This window comes from Eumetopias jubatus, unplaced genomic scaffold, assembly GCF_037043125.1.
Source record: "Eumetopias jubatus isolate StellerSeaLion01/CBP00866 unplaced genomic scaffold, mEumJub1_p1.0 scaffold_8, whole genome shotgun sequence".
Classification (NCBI taxonomy): Eukaryota; Metazoa; Chordata; class Mammalia; order Carnivora; family Otariidae; genus Eumetopias; species Eumetopias jubatus.
In genome coordinates, this window is record NW_028274814.1 from 132,195,358 (window position 1) to 132,213,702 (window position 18,345).

Consider the following 18,345-nt stretch of genomic DNA (forward strand, 5'->3'; position numbering starts at 1 on the left):
GAGGGTATGTGGACACAGGCTTCCCATGGAAATGTTCCTGAACCAGCCCTTGATCTGGCCCCTTCTGCTTACCTGTTTGAGGCTGTGGGGCCATGTTCTGCAGCCCAAAACTTGGGTCATGTGGCCCGTAGGATTATACGAATCCCTCCAGGTGGGAGTGTTGGTTGAATTTTCCAAACTGTTTTGATGTCTGGGGACAGGAAAGTGAGAGAGTCCTGGACAGTGCAGGACTCGTGGTTGTCAGAAGACACGGGGACTTCTGTGTGGTCCCAGGGCTGCCTCCATAGCCCTCTGAGGCAGGGCCTCACCCATGAGCAGTCGGAGCTGAGGCTGTGGTGCTGCTCAGCCTCCCAGGGTACAGGCTGGGATTGGAGCTCCAAAGCCAGGCTCTTTTGGTCTAACTCTCTCCCACCTTTGTGTTTCTGTGGGCTGTGGGTTTCGTGGAAAGCCCGAGAACTAACTTCTAACCCCGAGTGGGCTCCTTGCCAGTTGAATGACCTTAGTGACAGTGTCTTGGGGAGCCTCAGATTTCACACAGGGAGAGTCAACCATCATCGGAGGGTTTTATTGAGAGAATGAACCAAGTGAAATTCAGCCTGACACAGTGTCTGGCCTTGGGGTGTTCAAGAAGTGTTGGTTCTCATTTCCACTTGAGATATGCAAACAGCTAAAAAACATCTGGGCTTGAAAAAATTCTAACTCCTTGAACAAATAAGTCTATCCTTCTGAAAACAAAACAGTGTATGTAATGACCTACGTTAAATGTGTCTTACTGGCCAATTAATCATGTGGTTAAACATTGCCTGTAGTCATATAAGTAGGTCCTAAGGCAAGTAGGAAGGAAGGAATCGTCTTCATTCCGAAGTTCTGAAAACATGTAGGACACACGGTGGGTGTTGGGGGCGGGGGGAGGAAGAGGCCCGTTGGATGCCCTCAGACACACACCCAAAATGGTGAGATTGGGCCTTGCCTTCACTGTGTATGGGCTTTTTCCCTGAGAAAAGACTAGAAGTCCTGTGTGTGATTGTGTGTGTGTGTGTGTGTGTGTGTGTGTGGTGCATGTCGGTGTCTGTGACTGTGGGTCTCAGCAGGTCAGCTGACCCAGGCTCCCTGGGCAGAGTCTTGAGGAGAACCAGCTCATTCCCTGAGATTGGTCCATTTTCTAGGGTGCCGTGTGTGCCCAGGGTCCCCTAGGCCAGGGCAGTGCTGCATGACCATTTGATGTGACTGAAGGCCAGGGTAGGTGGGCTGACCAGGGGGTGGGCTCCAGTGGTGGTCCAGGGTGAGCTACTCTGCCCCTGCGTCTGGAGACAGATCAGGGGGTGGCAAGAGCCTTTTAAGGTCCTCACTCCTCTTGTGGTCAATGTCTTCCATTTCCCGTAGCTTCTGCAAAAGGCATCAGGGAAAGCTGGGGATCAGGGAGGGAACTTGAGGAGCCGCTGCTGATGTGAGGCTAGAATGGACTCCCAGACCTGGGCCAGACCTAGGCAACAGCTGCTCTGTCCACTCACGTCTCCTGCTGCGCACTCATGGTGGACCCTCCCGCACCCCTTCCCTGTTGCTTCTCCTACCTGGGAGATCTCAGCAAGGATGATCCCTCGGTACTGTCTGCCCTGTCCCAGCGCCTCCATGCCAGCCAGGAATTCTTTCCTCTCCTGGATTTCCTTTACCACTAGACGAGGGGAGAAGGGCCGTCTGTGTACAGGGCAGTAGGGGGCCAGCAGGCTCCTGGGATGGGTGGTGGGGGCAACAGGTTGCCTCTCGTGGGGAGAGGAAGCAGTTCTGTGGCCAGTGTTTCTCACTCTGGCCGCAGGTTATGGGCCCCTCCACACCCCCCACCCCAGCATAAGTGACCCATCAGTGGCTTACATTCTTCAAAGCGGTCCAGCTCAGGGGCCGAGTCCTCCTGTTGCACTGGAGGGGGCTTTCTTTTCCGTTCCTCTGAGTCCTTCCCAGTGGCAAAAATATTTTGGAGTCTTCGCTTCTCTTTCTCCAGATCTCCTGTAGGGCCCAGAAATGGCCTCATTAAGGCAGGCAGGGCAGCCCCTTCATGGCCCCTGGGCCACATGGAGGGGGCTTCTGCAAACCAGGCACCTTCTACCCTGGGAGCTCCTGAGCTTGTGTCAAGACAGGCAGGAAGGGGAAGGGCTGGCAGAATGGAAGTCAGAACCCACACGCTGCTCGGGTGCAGAGTGAGGCTAAGAAAACGTGACTGCCGTGATGGCAGCCTGGGTACAGAGGCTGCAGGGAGCTGTCGGTGGGTCGGGGCCACAAGTTACATCAGACGCCCGGTAGGGAGGGGGACAAAGCCTCCGTGGAGGAGGCTGGCATGCAGAGGAGCTCTGGATTGGAGCGACTGTGTGACCTTAAAAGAGCAGTGGCCGTGAGACCTGACAGCCAAACGTTCCTCAGGAACTGGTGGACTCCAGTTAATCATTATTGAGTTCTAAAAAAACAAAAAAGGATCACCTGACTGGTTTTCCCTATACCCTGAACACCCCAAGCTAACAAGTGCCAAGGCTCAAGCACATTAGTATACACAGCATGAGAATTCACTGCCCCCTTGGGGAGGGAGGGGGAATCGGGGCTCTTGAGGCCCTCTCACTTACGGGTGGCTTGAGGCCTGAATGGTTCCCGGCTGTAGGCCCCGCTGGCTTGGCACAAGCTGGCAGGCCGGAGGTGGGGCCGGGCCGCCAGGATGGGAGGCAGGTAGATGGCTGAGGCTGGCTGTTTGGAAGGCAAGACCCTCTGGCTGGATGTTGGGCTGCACTGTAGGGGCAGAGTGTCTCCTCCTGGGGCAGGAAGGTTCGGGTGAGGCAGGGTTGGGGGTGGGAAGCCACCTGGGTTGTGTTTTGTTTTGTTAATTTATAAAAGTGATACCGCCTTGCTGCAAGTCATAGAGTATAGAAGTCCTCCCTTCTGTCCTCTGACCCCTACCCCCACCCCACAACAAGCAATTGTTAGAATTTGGTGGTCTTGTTCCAGACTTTCTGATGTTCTACAAACCTGTTCAAAGATATATGTGCGTATATGACCTTCGTGTTTCAAACACTGGATCATACTGTATTATATTCAGCAATAGACCCTTCACTTAACAATTTATCATGGACAACCTTCCAGATCACTCCATTTATATATAACTTATTTTTTATAGCTATTATACTAGTTCTTAGAATGGACACATTATTTATTTTATTCAACTAGTCTCCTAATCTCAGAAATTCAAGCTGTTTCCTTCTTTCTTTTCTTTTTTTTTTTTTACTACTTCAAACAGTGCTGCAATAAACATTCTTGTGCATCAAGCCTCTATACTGGTGCTTTTATTTCTATAGATGGATTCCTAAGACCTGCTTGGTCCACAGGCAGGGAGGTATGGTTTGGATGGTAATACACACCAGTCCCTCTCAATCGCCCCAAAGCCCAGCTCAGAGCAGGCCCCACCCGTTGTTTTGATCTGGTTCCCATCTACCTCTTCTACTTTTCCGACCTTGTATCATCCACTCAGCAAAGACATACTGAGCATCTGCTCTGTGCCAGGCCCTGGACACTGGGGGTAAAGTAGTAAAGACAAAGTCCTGCCCTCAGGGAACTTACATTTGGGGTTGGAGGGGTGTGCATGATGCTTATGTAAAATATATAGATTGTGACAGGACAGTGATGGAACAGAGTATGTCAAAGCAGGATTTGCAATTTTACATAGGATAGGCAGGGAAGGCCTCATGAAGAGGGTAACCTTGGAGAGAAGACCCCAAAGGTGAGGAGCCCTGCTGTGCAGATACTTTGGGGAAGAGCATCCCAGGCAGAAGGAACAGCTAGAGCAAAGGCCGTGAGGTGGTAATGTGCCTCGAGGGTCTGAGCAACAGCCAGGAGGCTAGGGTGCCGGGAATGGGGTGAGCAAGGCGGGGGTTAGTGGGAGTAGAAGTCAGAGGTCAGGGAGGGCAAGAGAAGTATAGGGCCTTGTAGGCCTCTGGAAAGACTGACTTTTACTTTGAGGTGGGAAACCATCAGAAGGTTTTGAGCGAAGAAGTTACATGGCCCTTTGGCTGCTGATGAAAATATGGTGTGGGGGCCAAGGGCAGAGGTGGTCAGAGTCAGGATATGGTTTGAAGGGCAAGCTGACCCACGCGGATGGGTTGGATGTGCAGTCTGGGAGAAAGGAGTCAAGGATGGTTCTGAGGTGTCTGTCCTGAGGGCCTGGAAGCATGGAGTCACCATTACATCCCACTAACCCCCCCCTTCCCAGAGCCTCTACGTAGAGCCCCACCACGCTCTTCTTTGAAGAGATGTGCTTCCTAGAATGTCCCTCCTGCTCCCTCCACGCCCTATGTCCGCCTGTCCAGGGCCAAATGTTACCTCCTCCTCTGGCCCATCCTCAGCAGATGATTACAGCCCAAGTAATTCTGGGAGTTCAGCTGAAGGAGAGGCATTTGTGGCTTGCAACACAATTCAAACGAAGCCTCAAAGCAACAAGTAGGATTTGGTTAAGAGTAGAAAAAAGAGGGGTTCTAGAAGAAAGCTGACTCAACAGCAATGCTTGGAGGCAAGTTTTTAAAAAAGAAAACTAAGGGGGCACCTGGGTGGTGCAGTTGCCTAAGAGTCTGACTCAGTTTTGGCTCATGTCGTGATCTCAGGGTCTTGGGATTGAGCCCCATGTGGGGCTATGTTCTGAGCGTGGAGTCTGCTTGAGATTCCTCTCTCTCCCTCTGCCCTTCCTCCCATTCTCTCTAAAATAAATAAATCTTTATAAATAAATAAATAAGAAAAAGCAAACTTAGGAGAATAAAACTGTCCAGCAAACCCGTTCCTTACCTTGGCTTCCCCACTAATCAAATCAGTCCTTTAGTAAATATCCAGCACCTGGGCGCTGGGGGTACTGGGGTGAACAAGGCAGACATAGTCCTTCGTCTCCTGGAATTTACTTTTAGTGGAATTTCTAGCACCTTCTCTTTGTAGTCATGTGGCAGTGGGCCCCAGATTATTTGTGGACTGCTGAGTGCAGAGATGGAGTGATGGGATGGGGGATGTGCTATGGCTTCGGGCTCTGACAGCCTGAGTTGTCCTTGTGCCCAACGAGGAGGATCTGACCCCTGTGCTGGCGTGGCAGAGCCTGCCCTGGCCACTGCTGGACACGTACTGCCTATCTTTGCCTCTCTGGTTCTCCCTCCCCTTTCCTCCTGTGGCTGCTCAGGGTGTCCTCCCATAAGCACATCCTTCGGCACCTAAGGCCATCACTTCTGGTAGACTCAGTGGAAGATTCTGACATTCTCTTCAAGGCCACTTCCCAGGTCTCTGTTCTGATCCATTAAATGCGGATTCAGTTACATCTCAGGAAGGTAGTATTCAAGATCTTGGAGAGCACCTTCCTATCGCACCCATGTCCTTCCACTTTTTGGTTTTTCTTCAAAATAACTAATACAGTGGGTGGCCAGAGGTGAGCTGTGGGAAGCCTTTGCACACTCTTCCGATGTTGGAATTCTGCCAATTGTTTTGCTTCTGCTAGCTAAGCTGTGACTGAATCAAACTATGAGTAAGACACACACACACAGTCCTTTCCTCCAGAGAGCTCACGTGGTATGTGTATAACAGGAAGGGACAGATGGCAGACATGACCATGTGGACACTATTCTGGCTGAGCAGGATGTCTCGATTGGGCTGTGATCTCTCAGAAGGCTGGCCAGAGATAGACTGCAAGAGGCTTGTTGTTGTGCTAGGACCTATGACCTGGGAAGAAGCAAAAGCCCTAAAAGGTCAATTCCCTAGGAGCAGGGGTCAGAAATACTCCTCAAATTTTTTTTGGTATTTTAATTTTTTATTGTTTTTTTTTTTTAAAGATTTATTTATTTATTTTTAGAGGGAGAATGGGAGAGAGAGAGAGCATAGGAGAAGGGGCAGAGGGAGCGAATCCTTCAAGCTGACTCCCCGTTGGGTGGGAGCCCTCATGGGCTCGATCTCACAGTCTATGAGATCACGACCTGAGCCTAAACCAAGAGTCAGACACTCAACCAACTGAGCCACCCAGGCGCCCCTTCTTTGGTCTTTTTAAATGAGGTCCCTTCCCTATCCCTTAATATGGAAGAGGATTAAAAGTGTTGTCCAGAGTCCCTCTGCCCAGGAAGCCTCTGTGGACTGCCTCTTACTTTTCATGGTGTCCATGATGTGGCGCTGTTGGAAGTTAGTCAGCTTGGATTCCTTCATCATCACTGCAAAGATAAAGCACCTCTATGAAGCCTCCTGGGTGGCAGGCAGAGCCCTTCATTTCACCCTATTCCGGTGTAAAACTGTATCACCCCCCAACCCCATTCTGCACCTGAGTACTCCTCTCCTTGTTTTTTTCTGGAGCACTTATTACCATCAAAGTTCTATATATTTTACTTATTTATTGTCCCCCTCCTACTAGAATATTAGCTCTATGAGACAGAAAGAATTTTTGCTGTTTTCCTTTTTTTTAACTGCTGTATCCCCACGACTCAGAACAATGTCTAAAGCACATGAAGTAGGTTTAAAATTTTTGCTGTTGTTGAGTGAATGAATGAATGGACAATATTTATTAAGCATGTGCCAGGGGCTGGAGCTACATTGTGAGCCCAAACAGGCAAAATCCCTGCCCTGATGGAGTTGATGGTCTAGAGGGGTAGATGAATATTAATCCAATGGGAGACAACTAAATATCTGACTACAGGTTGTGCTGTCCATTGAAGGAAAAGGTATTTGGTGGTGTGAAAGGGAGGAACCGTTGGTTCCACTGTGGTGGTGGTGAGTGGGGAGGAGATAAGGCTTCCTGGGGAAATTGAAAGTGTGGCCCAAGGGATGCATAGGAGCCCATCTCTTTAAAATTCTAATTCCTTTGACTTTTGGCCACTTGCAAGTTGTAGGATCCCTGAACTTCTCTGAACCCCAGGCTTTTTATCTATAAAATGACAATAGCAACTGCTAAGCCACAGGTCATGTAGGGGAGAACAGAGGGTAACTGTTATCACCACTCTTCTCCTGTCCTTTAAACACACTGACCTCTGAGCAGCTCGCAGGTCCCCGGGGTGTAAGTGGCCGGCTTGGGGCCGCGCCAGGACTCTGTTCCTTTGGTCACTGCCTCCACCCTTTCCTGGGAAGCCATGGGAGGGCTCTGAGGAGGGAAAAACGCAATGGCACAACCCCTCTCCTAGGTCCAATCTCTGCTCGCGCACCCCACAACGCCACCCAAATTGTGGGAGCGGGGGTGGAGCCACAGGAGAATCGTGACGTCGCCGTCAATTTCTCGACTGTGCCCTATCCTCCTACCCCGAACAGATACACAGGCAGACCCCCACACACCAACGGAGACCTCATCCTGAGCCGACGCCCGCGGCAGGGAAGCGTCTCTGGAGGAAGGGGATGTTAGGAGAGCAGTGGTCCGGACAGTGCCCGTTGGGGGATACGCCAAAATTGAAACCTCACCCTAAAGTAAGACCCCGGCTGGCTGCCCCCCGCCACAGAGAGCGGCTGGGCTCGGGGGACCGTAACCACAGCTCCGCAGCGGCACCGCGCCTGGGCCCCGCACAAATACTCGCAGATCGCCGCAACCAGAGCCTCCACCAGCTGCTCTGGCTCCCATGGTAACGGGCACACGCCTCTCGGCGCGTGCGCACAGTTAGGGCTCCGGCCTGCCTCCCGGAAGTACTTGCTTCTGGGTCACGGCGCAGGCGCAGAGTACGCGGGCCGCCGCGCGGGGGGCGGGCACGCTGTTTGCGGTGCGGGCGGCGGTGCTGGCGTCATGTCAGACAACGAGGACAAGTGAGTGCTGGAGCTTCGGAAGGACCGGGTGAAGCGGGAGCCTGGGCTGAAGGAGGTTGTGGAGCCAGGCTCGAGGGGCAGTGTCTGAGGGGACTGTGGGTGCTGAGGGGGCTCGGGGGGCTGGAGAGGGGAAGGGCGGGGAGCCAGGAGCAGAGACCCGCCGGAGGCTGGGCACGGAAAGGCCCGACTCGAGGGTCCAGAGAGGAGCCGCGGAAAAGGTCTTTCAGCAGACTTCCAGCGGGCCGGGCTGTGTGTTTTGTAATGGGAGTACTGAGGTGAATCAGGCATAGTCCCTGCTCACCGGAGAGGGGACAGGCCCAGAAACAGATAGTACGGGGTCGTGTGAGAGTACGCGGTAGAAGTGTGTGGTATCGAAGTCATCCAGGGGAGACTGTGGTGAGACCCGGGGGTGGTAAAGGTCTGGAAGGGTTGCAGTAATCTCGGTGAAAGAAGGTAGCGGCTCGGACTGGGGTGACACTAGTGGCCGTGGTGACAAGTGGTTTTGAATTCTGGATTGATTTCGAAGCTAGGGCGCGAAGATTTCCGGATGTGCGGGGTTGGAGGAGAGTCTCTTCTGAAGATAAAAATAGTGGAATCATCAGCATAAGTGTATTAGTCAAAACTAAGAATCAGGTGAGATCACCAGGGGAATGTCGGTAGGGAAGAGTAGATGGCTGGTGATCGAGTTGTTAGAGCATTCTAGCATTGAGTACTCGTGGGAAAAGGGGAAACCAGCAGAGGAGACCGAGATGGAGCAGCCAGTGAGGTGGGGAACCCCAAGAGAGAGGAGGCCTTGCAGTCAAGTGAGGAGGGTATATTGAGTGGTGGTGGGGGGGAGTGGGGAAGTGGTCTAGTGTGCCAACTGATAGATCAAGCTAAATGAGAACAGGAATTGTCGATTGGATTTAGCAGTGGCAGTCATTAATGAACTTGAGAAGAGTGGTTTTGCTGGCACTGTGGAGGTGGAGGTCTTACTGGAGTGAGATTATGACAGAATGGGAAGAGAGGAATTGGAGACAGGGAAGATGGGCATCTCTCATGAATTTTGCTTCTAAGAGAAGCATGGAACTAGGGCCCTGGGAGGTATAAGAGAAGTAAATTTTGTTTCTTTGCTTGTTTTTAAAGATTATTTATTTGAGAGAGAGCGAGAGAGAGGTGGAGAAGGGCAGAGAGAGAGAGAGGGAGAGAGAATCTTAAGCAGACTCCATGTTGAGCGCAGAGCTCCACCTAGGGTTCCATCCCATGACCCTGAGATCATGACCTGAACTGAAACCAAGAGTCAGGCACTTAACCGACTGAGCCACCCAGGCGCCCCTGTTTGTTTTTTAAGATGGGGAAATAACTACATGTTTATATGTCGATGGGAATGATCCAGGAGAGAGGGAAACAGTGATGGTGAATGAATGAGTCCTAGCAAAATTTGTGGACTGATGCAGTACGGATGAAGGAGTAAAATGGAACAGAAGTTTTATTCACTCATTAACTAGTTATTTATTATTGAGCCGTTTTTACATATCGGATGAGACAGAGATCTCTTTTTTCTTTGATTCTAGTGTGATGCTCCAACTAACTGATCCCTTCTTCTTATACAGTTTTGATGGCGACGACTTTGATGACGTGGAGGAGGATGAAGGGCTAGGTGACTTGGAGAATGCCGAGGAGGTCAGTATTTAGCTGTGGGCTTCCTTCCTCTGCAGCCCAAGCTGCCAAATAAGCGTCGGTGATAATTGTCTGAATGAGTGAGCAGTGCTCCAGTCCTGAGTAGTGAAAAAGTCCTACAGGGTGGGCCATAACCTGTGGCTTTTGGGGCAGTTGGTTTGCTGATGGGTGAAATATTATTCATTCAGCAAGCATATGTTGAATGTTTATTATGTACTAGGTGCCCAGTGGGCAGGGTTTATGTAAGGAGCCAAGCGGGGGAGTGACCTGGGATAAAGCTGGAGAGGTAAGGGCCCACATCAGGCAGGATTTTCTAGCTTAAAGGCACTGGAAGCCACCGGCAAGTGTTGAGGCAGAGAGTGGCACGATCCAGTTTACACTTTAGAAGGGGCATTCTGGCCTCAGGGTGACGAGTGAGTTGGGGAGGAGCAGGAGTAAAAGAGACCATTAGAGTCTCTCCATCCAGGTGAGAGACCCGTGGCTTGGACTTGGGTGCTCATAATGTAGGTGATGAGAAAATGGATGAAACATATTTTGGTGGATTGGATACAGAGCTAAGAAAGTGGGAAATGACAAAGGCGACCCCCAGGTTTCCGGCTTGCGTAACCAGGTGGATGGGTTGCTAACTTCATGAAAGACATAGAGCTTTCTGTCCTGTGACTGATGGAGGAAGAACTGCTTTATGGCTCCCATAAAGGGAACGATCCCTCAGTTTTTTTAGGCTTGAAAGCCAAAGCCGCCCTTTTTGGTTTTTCCTCTTTCTGCATGGCACTGTCAGGTACCTATTCACTGAGCAGAAACCTCCTCCCCATTCTCCTGGTGCCCTACCATCCCTGTTCTGTTGATTCTGCTTCCCACACATGGTCCGGTCCTGGTTCTGTTTCTCCATTCTTAGTGCTTCAGCCTGCTTTAGGTCTTCATTGCTTTTCACTCATTTTGTTGTGGAAATGTGTTACTGGTTTTCCTGCCTTCACTCTCCTGCTACGCTGCTTGATTTGCCATTCTGCTGCCAGAGAGGTCTCTCTTACCTGATGGATTACTACTGGTCTTCCTAGAGGGAATAAATAGATAAACTTATAAACTGCCCTTGCGCTCTGCAGAATATTCTCAACAGAACTTCCATAGGGATACCTTTAAATCTTACTTTTTTTTAAAGACTTTATTTATTTGAGAGAGAGTGCGTGTGCATGAGCAGGGGGAGGGGCAGAGGGAGAGGGAGAAGCAGGCTCCTCTCTGAGCAGGGAGCCTGATGCAGGACTCTATCCCAGGATCCTGAGATCATGACCTGAGCTGAAGGCAGATGCTTAACCGACTGAGCCACCCAGTTGTCGGGATACCTTTAAATCTTAAGTCAAATTGTGTCTCTCCTCTATTTAGAACTCTCATCCAGGGGTTTCCCATCTTATACAGAGTAAGTGCCAAACAGAAGTACAAGGTTCTCCACGCTCTGGCCACCTGCTTTCTCATCTCTTCTTGCTGTCCCTGCCAGGTCACTCCTGCTCAGGATCTTTGATTACCTGGTTCCCTCTTACAGGAATGCTTTTCCTGTAAGAAATGCACATGACCTACTGCTCACCTCCTTCAGGCCTTTGTCCAAGTGTCCCCTCAGTGAGGCTTCCGTGACCATCTTATTTAAAGTGGCAACATGCTCCGCCTCCTCCAACACACCCATCCTGGCACTCCCTGTCTTTTTTTCTCTTTGTTTTTAATTTTACTTAATTTTTCTTTTGTTTTTATGCTACATATTTTACTTGTTAATTTTGTTTGTTATCTTTTCTCATAATGTCAGCTCTATAGGGGAAAGAATTTTTGTCTTACTCTTCTATTTCAAGCTCTTAGAACACTATCTGACACGCAGTAAGCACTCAATAAATATTTGTTGACTTAATTCTTTGTTGTTTTTAAAAGTTTATCTATCAATTTTAGTAATCTGTACACCCAACATGGGGCTCTGACTCATGACCCCGGGATCAAAAGTCACATGCTCTACCCACCAAACCAGCCAAGTGCCCCTAATTATTTATTATAGAATTTACTCTCCTGCCTAAAACGGTATGCTCACCTTTTGCTCTAATCATACTTCACAACTAGTACATCCTCTCCCACCCCTGTGCTTTTATGCGTGCAACTCGGCCTGCCTGGAATGCCCTTCTCTTCCTCATTGGCTTAGCAGCTCCTACTCATTCGTCTTAAGTAGCTCAAGTCTCATCTCTGGACTGTCTCTGTAACCCCCAGCTTCTTGTTAATTTTGTTGCACACTTGCATCCCTTTGTAGCACCTGCTGTTTTGTTTACTCATCATCTCCTCTCCTGACTGAATTTTTTTTTTTTTTAAGATTTTATTTATTTAACTGACAGAGAGGGAGAGACAGCGAGAGAGGGAACACAAGCAGGGGGAGTGGGAGAGGGAGAAGCAGGCCTCCCGCTGAGCAGGGAGCCCGATCGATCCCAGGACCCCGGGATCATGACCTGAGCTGAAGGCAGTCGCCTAACCAGTGGAGCTACCCAGGCCCCCCCGACTGAATTCTCTGAGAACAGAAATGCATAGCTTGCTGTCTTATCATCCATTATGATGGTGTTTGGCACATGACAGATGCTTGATAGGTAATGTTGAATGCATGTGAATGTGTGTATATTTCTGCCGTCACTTTGACTTTTAGCCACTTGACCTATTGATTCAGTTACCCTGTCTGAAAGATGGAGTGCTTTCTCCCTGCCTCCTGCTTAGAGAGATTTGTTGTCTGTGCTCAAGGACTTTGCATACAGCTAATGTTCTGGGACCACCCCATCTCCAGGCTGTCCGCTTCTCTCTTCTGGATGAGGCACGTGGCTCTGGAATCCCAATCATGGTTCTCCTCTTTCACTAGGTCTGAGACTTTGGCCAAGTTAGCTTCCACTCTGAGCCTCTAAAATGGGCACTGTCACCCGTACCATGTAACGTTATTGTGCGGACTAAATGAGGTGTCACTAACTACAGCAGCATGAGCGCTGGCATGTAATAAGCGATTGTGGTAGTGGTGATTGTCATCATTGTCATCATCATCCTCCCCCTCAACCCAGAACATGCTCCCTGAGACTTTCTGTCTTTTCTGTCTTGGTGTCCAGGAGGGCCAGGAGAATGTTGAGATCCTCCCCTCTGGAGAGCGACCACAGGCCAACCAGAAGCGAATCACCACACCATATATGACGAAGTATGAGCGAGCACGTGTACTTGGCACCCGCGCCCTCCAGATCGCGTGAGTGTATACCCCTTCGTGATCTTTTCCATCGGTCAGGTCATGGTGAGCTTCCGAGCTATTGATGTGGCCCAGCAGACACCTGAAAACACTCTCCCTGCTCTCACATGCTAAACAAGGCTGGTGCTGTCTCTGTGTGCCAGGCACTATATTAGACTCCTGCCCTCAGGGAGTTTGTGATCCAATGGGAGAAATAGAACATGAACATCTGAGAAGTCAAATAAGTATAGTAGGAACATAAAAATACAGAACTTGAGTGCCTGTCAGGTTAGTGAAGCAAAACAAAGAAAGAAAAAGGTGTGAATACAGGGAGCTGTAGACCCTTGTGGGCTGGTTAGTCAAGGGGGCTGTGGCAGCACCTGTCTGGCTTAAGGTGGTTCTTGAGGTAGACTGTGGCCAGCCCCGAGGAGTGGGGAGGCCCTCCACGTAGAGGCAGATCAGACCTTTCCTTTCTTCCCAAGTTTGGAGCCAGGTGAAGAATAACAAGATTTAGGAACTAGCCAGTAGACAGGTGGAGATCAAAATGTCCGATGATTGCATGTTCACCCTGTCAGCCATAGGCAGTGCAGGCATCCAGGAGCTGTGTCTGCAGGGGCAAGCCTGCCTGCCAAAGTTGTGGGTGAACAGACCTGAAAACACCCTCCCTTGTAGGCAGGTGGCTTTGAGAAAGCAGGGACTGTCGACGCTGGGCTACAGGTTACAGCTTTTTCTCCCAGAATCTCCTCTTGGGAGTCATTATTCCTCCTTCCTGGGGAGGAGTTATTAGTTACTGTAATAGAATGTCCTCCCCAGGGAAATACAGGCTGAGGAAATGAACTCGCACCCCAAATATCTTACAAGCTGGTGTGAGAAATGGTGGGTATCTGGAGGAATGGGTGCTTTAAGTAGGGAATAATGGAAAATTGGTTAGAAAGAAAAGCTGGAGTCCTGCATACTGGAGGAGATTCTAATCTGTGTTCCCTTCTTTGTTTTCAAACAGCATTGGGCTTTATCCTCTCTAGTCCTGCGGGGTAAAGATGACCACCGTATCCACTTTGAACAGGGTTTTATGGGTGGGCAACACTGTTCCTCATCTTCAAAGTAGTAGACCTCTCTCTAGCCTGGTGGTACTCCTGGCTGGTCTGGGTGGAATTAGAGCTACGCTCACTGTGATAATTTTGATAGTTTTTGGGTCAGGATCCTCTGGGTCTATACCATCAATTATGGTAGCCACTAGCTACATGTGGCCATTTAAGTTAAGTAAAAATTTTTTTTAAGGATTTTATTTATTTGTCAGAGAGAGAGAGAGAGAGTGAGCACGAGAAGAGGGAAGAGCAGGCAGAGAGAGAAGCAGGATCCCCGCTGAGCAGGGAACCCGATGCGGGGCTCGATCCCAGGCCCTGGGATCATGACCTGAGCTTAAGCTCAGGCAGATGCCCAACCAACTGAGCCACCCAGGCGCCTCTAAAAGTTCAGATTTTCAGTCTAATTAGCCACATTTCAGGTGCTCAGTAGCCACATATGGCTAGGGGCTCCATAATGGATAGTGCTGATAGAGGACATTTCCATCATTGCAGAACATTCCAGTGGGCAGCGCTTGTCCAGGCTAAAAATGATCCAGCAGAAAGAATAACTTATAAATTATTTTTCAAACAAGTGAATGATTCTCTGCAAGCTTAAAGTCTTTCAGCACTGAGTGAGGTACTGTGCTTGCATCTGTTGTGGAGGTGAAGCTGACTACAGATGGCCCCAAGCCCTCAGGCCTCCAGGTGTTCGCCGCCTGCTGGGGGAGATAGCTCACAAAGAAGCAGAACGCACAGCAGACGGGCGCCGTGCTTTACAGAAGGCATGAGGAAGGAGGGAAGGGAGTCACTGTAGGGGTGCTTGGGAGAGCCCAGAAGGATGGGTAAAGGCAGGTGGTTTTGAGGGTATCCCAGGTGCCAGAGACAGCACAAGGAAGGGCAGGCAAGGCATGGATTGTGGTGGGGGAGTGGCAAGTAGCTGGGCTGGAGAAGGCTGGTAAAGATGTCACCGGTGCCTTGAGGGACAAGTTCAGAGGATCAGCGTGCATTTGGTGGGCAGTGTGGGGCACTTAAAGTTGGGAGGTAGACATTCAGTATACTACCAAGTCCCAGTGTCCTGCTTTGTTTTGAGAGAGAAGCTTGGTTCAACTTAGTTGGGTCTATTGTGCTCCTTCTGTGTAAGGGCTAGGACGCTGTCTGGTGGTTCCCCGCTTGCTGTAGGCCCTCGGACAGCCAGGGCTGTATCTTGTCACCTAGTACCAGGCATGGGACCCTGCACCTTCTAGGTGCTGTACAAACATTTCTTGGATTTTTTTTTGAAGTCTCACTCTGGTTCATTAGCACCACCTGGCGGCTGATGTTTACCACAGCCATTTCCTGAGGATCATTGCCAAGTTTGTGGGGTCCCTGGTGCAGGACAAAATACCCAAGGGCACACTCATGATTCCCACATTGCATGCACAAGGCTGGATGAATGGACTTGAATTATTTATATCGTGAAAGAAATAAGGTGTACACAGATCAGGAAAATAAGGTGTACGCTACATTCTTTAAAGCTTTAAATTTTGGGGAAGTTTAAATACTTGAGAGGGGATATAGGGAAAGTTAAACATTTGGTCTCTGCCCCTGGGAAATTTTCAGGCTTTGGGGAGTAACAGAAATCAAAATAATAATAAAATTAGTAAATTACATTGTGTAAACTGGTGGCTCTCAGACTGGCTATGATCACAATCACCTGGTGAGCTTTCAAATGCAGGTTCTCAGGCTTCACTAGAATTTCTATTCAGAGAGTCTGGAGCAGGACCTGAGAGCCTGTATTTTTAGCATGTTCTCCTAGTAATTCTGATGATTGTCGGGTTTGGGATCCATTTGTGTAAACTTGTGTTGAAATCATGAATGGTGGCTTCCTAGAGGAGGTAGGCCTAGAATTGGCATTCCTCCTGTTCATTTTGAGAGCCTCTGCTGCGGGCCGAGTGTTGTATTAGGGCGTGCGGTCCCGGGCCACCAGGTGCTCATGGTCTAATGCAGAAGACTTCAAATAAGCAGCTACAGTACAGGGAGATTGAGAAGATTATGTGAAATGCGTCAGGGCACTGAGCATTGCCAGAGTAGGGATTTCCAGGGCAGAGGATTGCCAGAGTAGAGAAATGTGAGCCTCTCCCAGGTTTGTAAGGGAGGAAGAGCTTATAAGAGCATGCAGGAGGGAGTCAGCAAGGTGTGTCCGGGGAACCATGGGAGTTTGGTATGGCGGGAACGTGGGATAAGTATAGGCAAGTAGCAGGAGAAGGTGCTATTAGAAAGGTGAGCAGACTGGGTTCTGCCTGATGGCCTTGGGGTGTCGTGGGAGGGTTGTAAAGAGGTGAGCATCTGACCACAGGCCCTGTGTGGAGGTTGGAAGAGCAAGACCCTGAGGGGTGTTGCCTGGATAGAGAAGGAAAATGAGCTGGCTGGGCCCTGAGGCAGGCCTGAGGAGTTGGGTTAGAGCTAGCCTTTGCATGGCCAATCCTTTGTGCTGGAATACTCTGCTATGGGTGCCAGGCTCAGGAGTCTGTGGAAGGTCCTTGGCAAGGGAGCTGACAATAAGAATGTCATATGGCCCAGTGTTGAAAGCCTACATGCGTCCTGTTCACAGTACGTTTCTTAAGTTTATGGATCTTTATTTTTATTTTCTAAAGATTTTATTTATTTATTTGACAGAGAGAGAGAGTGCGCGCACAAGCAGGGGAGTGGCAGAGGGAGAGGGAGAAGCAGGCCCCCTAATGAGCAGGGAGCCCAATGCAGGGCTCGATCCCAGAACCCTGGGATCATGACCTGAGCCGAAGGCAGACGCTTAAACGACTAAGCCACCCAGGCGTCCCCAAGTTTATGGATCTTTAGTTTATTAATGGGAGGTGTTACAGCATAGTGGGTAGGAGCATATGAGATTCCAGTCTTGGCTCTGCCACTTACTGGCTCTGTGAGCCTGGGCAAATCACTGATCTCTCTGTTCCTTAGTTTCCTCCTCTGTAAAATGGAAATTATAGCAGTCCTCACCTCAAATGAGATCCTCTGTGGAAAGAGCTGAGAACAGCATATGGTACTAGGTTAGCCAGTAGTGTTTTCATGTCATTGTAGGCAAGTCAGGGCTCTTTGTCTCCCATTTTTGAGTGAGGATACTGAGATTTGGAGAGAAATTCAGTGTCTCTGGAGGCAAAATTTAAATCCAGTCTTCTGGCTCCCACTTGCTTATAGTTCCTGCGGCAGTGCCCCCGAGCCCCTTCCCACCCCCCACGCTTGCCTGCCTCCCTAGAAGGTGACCTTTCTCAGGGAGGACTGGGGTGCTGATCTGATCCTATTTGTGAAGTGAGCACCCCCCCCCCCGTCTTCCTGCTGGGCCCTTCTCCCCCAACACGTGTCCCTATACCTACAGGATGTGTGCCCCTGTGATGGTGGAGCTGGAGGGGGAGACAGATCCCTTGCTCATCGCCATGAAAGAGCTCAAGTAAGTCGCCCAGACCGTGGTTCACTGCTTCAGAGCCCTGGGAGGCATCCCTTGGCCTCTCTGCTGCACACCCCCACCCCCACATCCCTGGCTGGGGAGGTTTTGATTCTTGTTCCTGTAGGTCCTTAGTTTGTTCAGGAGGCCCGCTATGAAGAGCGGTGGGAGGGGCAGGTGAAGAGGGAGGGCTTTAATGAGACACGGTCCTCTCCTGTCTGTCGAAATCTCCCTCTTCCTGCTGCCCTTGGCTTTACAGTATCCCAACCTGCTTCCTCTTTCTCCCTTCAGCCATAAGATGGCAGAGCCTTTCTGGACCCACTGTCCCACACTCAGGGATGCAGGAACTTTCTTTTTATTGTAATTTCTTTCCCACAGAGTGCCCTCATAGTCCCAAAAGGTTGCTGCTAAGACTTCTCTTTTTTGGCATTCTGCACACAGTCTGTCCCATCTGCTGTAGAACTGGGGTCATCAACCCTTATATACTTGTGACTTCTCCCCGCCACAGGGCCCGAAAGATCCCCATCATCATTCGCCGCTACCTGCCAGACGGGAGCTATGAAGACTGGGGGGTGGACGAGCTCATCATCACCGACTGAGCTGGAATCATCTTCCTGACTGTGCCTCATCCTAGTTTCTGTTTTCACATTCTTTATACATGTAAATAATAAACTGTTCAACCTTTCACCCTGCTCTGCCTCCAGCTCTCTGTGATGCCCACTCGCTCCTTCCCTGTTACTGCCCTGCTGCCTGCCATTCGTGTGGCACCGTGACCGTCGGCGCTGAGGAGCACCACGGGCCTTACTCCTTGTGGATCCCCCACATCCCTCCCTCCATCTCCCCGCTCACCAGCGCAAAGGCTGCTGCAGGGAGACACCTCAGCTGCCTTCCCAGCAGACAGACAAGTCTTTGTGCCCAGGGAGCTGGTTGCCACGGAAACCCCCAATTTCCTTTCCAGTGGGGACTGGCTGCAGGGGCTTCTCCCTTCTCAGGAGTATCACAGAGCAGGTCTCATCAAGACACCCATTGTTTCCTGAGGACCTGCCTCGAGCCTCTTATCGTGGGCTCGGATCCCCTTTCAGGAGCTAGTGCCCCAGCAGGAAGCTTGGGGATGCAGTGATCTCCCGCCCTCCACAGGCAGAGCCCTGCTGGGCAAGGCAGCAGCTGTAGCAAGGATCGAACACCTGTCCCCACTCTGTCCCCACTCC

The 18,345-nt window shown here is 50.3% G+C and overlaps 2 protein-coding genes across 3 annotated transcripts; one reads left to right on the forward strand and one right to left on the reverse strand.

The window, feature by feature from the left end:
* Positions 1-544: 544 nt before the first annotated feature.
* CUNH22orf23 (chromosome unknown C22orf23 homolog) lies at positions 545-7,581 on the reverse strand. Of its 2 annotated transcripts, XM_028115565.2 has the most exons (7): positions 7,432-7,581; positions 7,009-7,120; positions 6,138-6,200; positions 2,610-2,792; positions 1,870-2,001; positions 1,572-1,672; positions 545-1,386 (listed from the first exon to the last, which is right to left on the reverse strand). In XM_028115565.2, exons 2-7 carry the CDS (start codon positions 7,109-7,111, stop codon positions 1,288-1,290), a joined length of 681 nt encoding a protein of 226 aa, XP_027971366.1. In that variant the 5' UTR covers positions 7,112-7,120; positions 7,432-7,581; the 3' UTR covers positions 545-1,287. The 2 variants fall into 2 exon arrangements, with proteins under 2 accessions (XP_027971366.1, XP_087881503.1); XM_088025377.1 differs by lacking the exon at positions 7,009-7,120.
* A 101-nt stretch (positions 7,582-7,682) lies between these two features.
* Positions 7,683-17,824, forward strand: POLR2F (RNA polymerase II, I and III subunit F). Its single transcript, XM_028115720.1, has 5 exons — positions 7,683-7,767; positions 9,360-9,429; positions 12,531-12,661; positions 17,072-17,143; positions 17,646-17,824. Exons 1-5 carry the CDS (start codon positions 7,748-7,750, stop codon positions 17,734-17,736), a joined length of 384 nt encoding a protein of 127 aa, XP_027971521.1. The 5' UTR covers positions 7,683-7,747; the 3' UTR covers positions 17,737-17,824.
* The last annotated feature ends 521 nt before the right edge of the window (positions 17,825-18,345 follow it).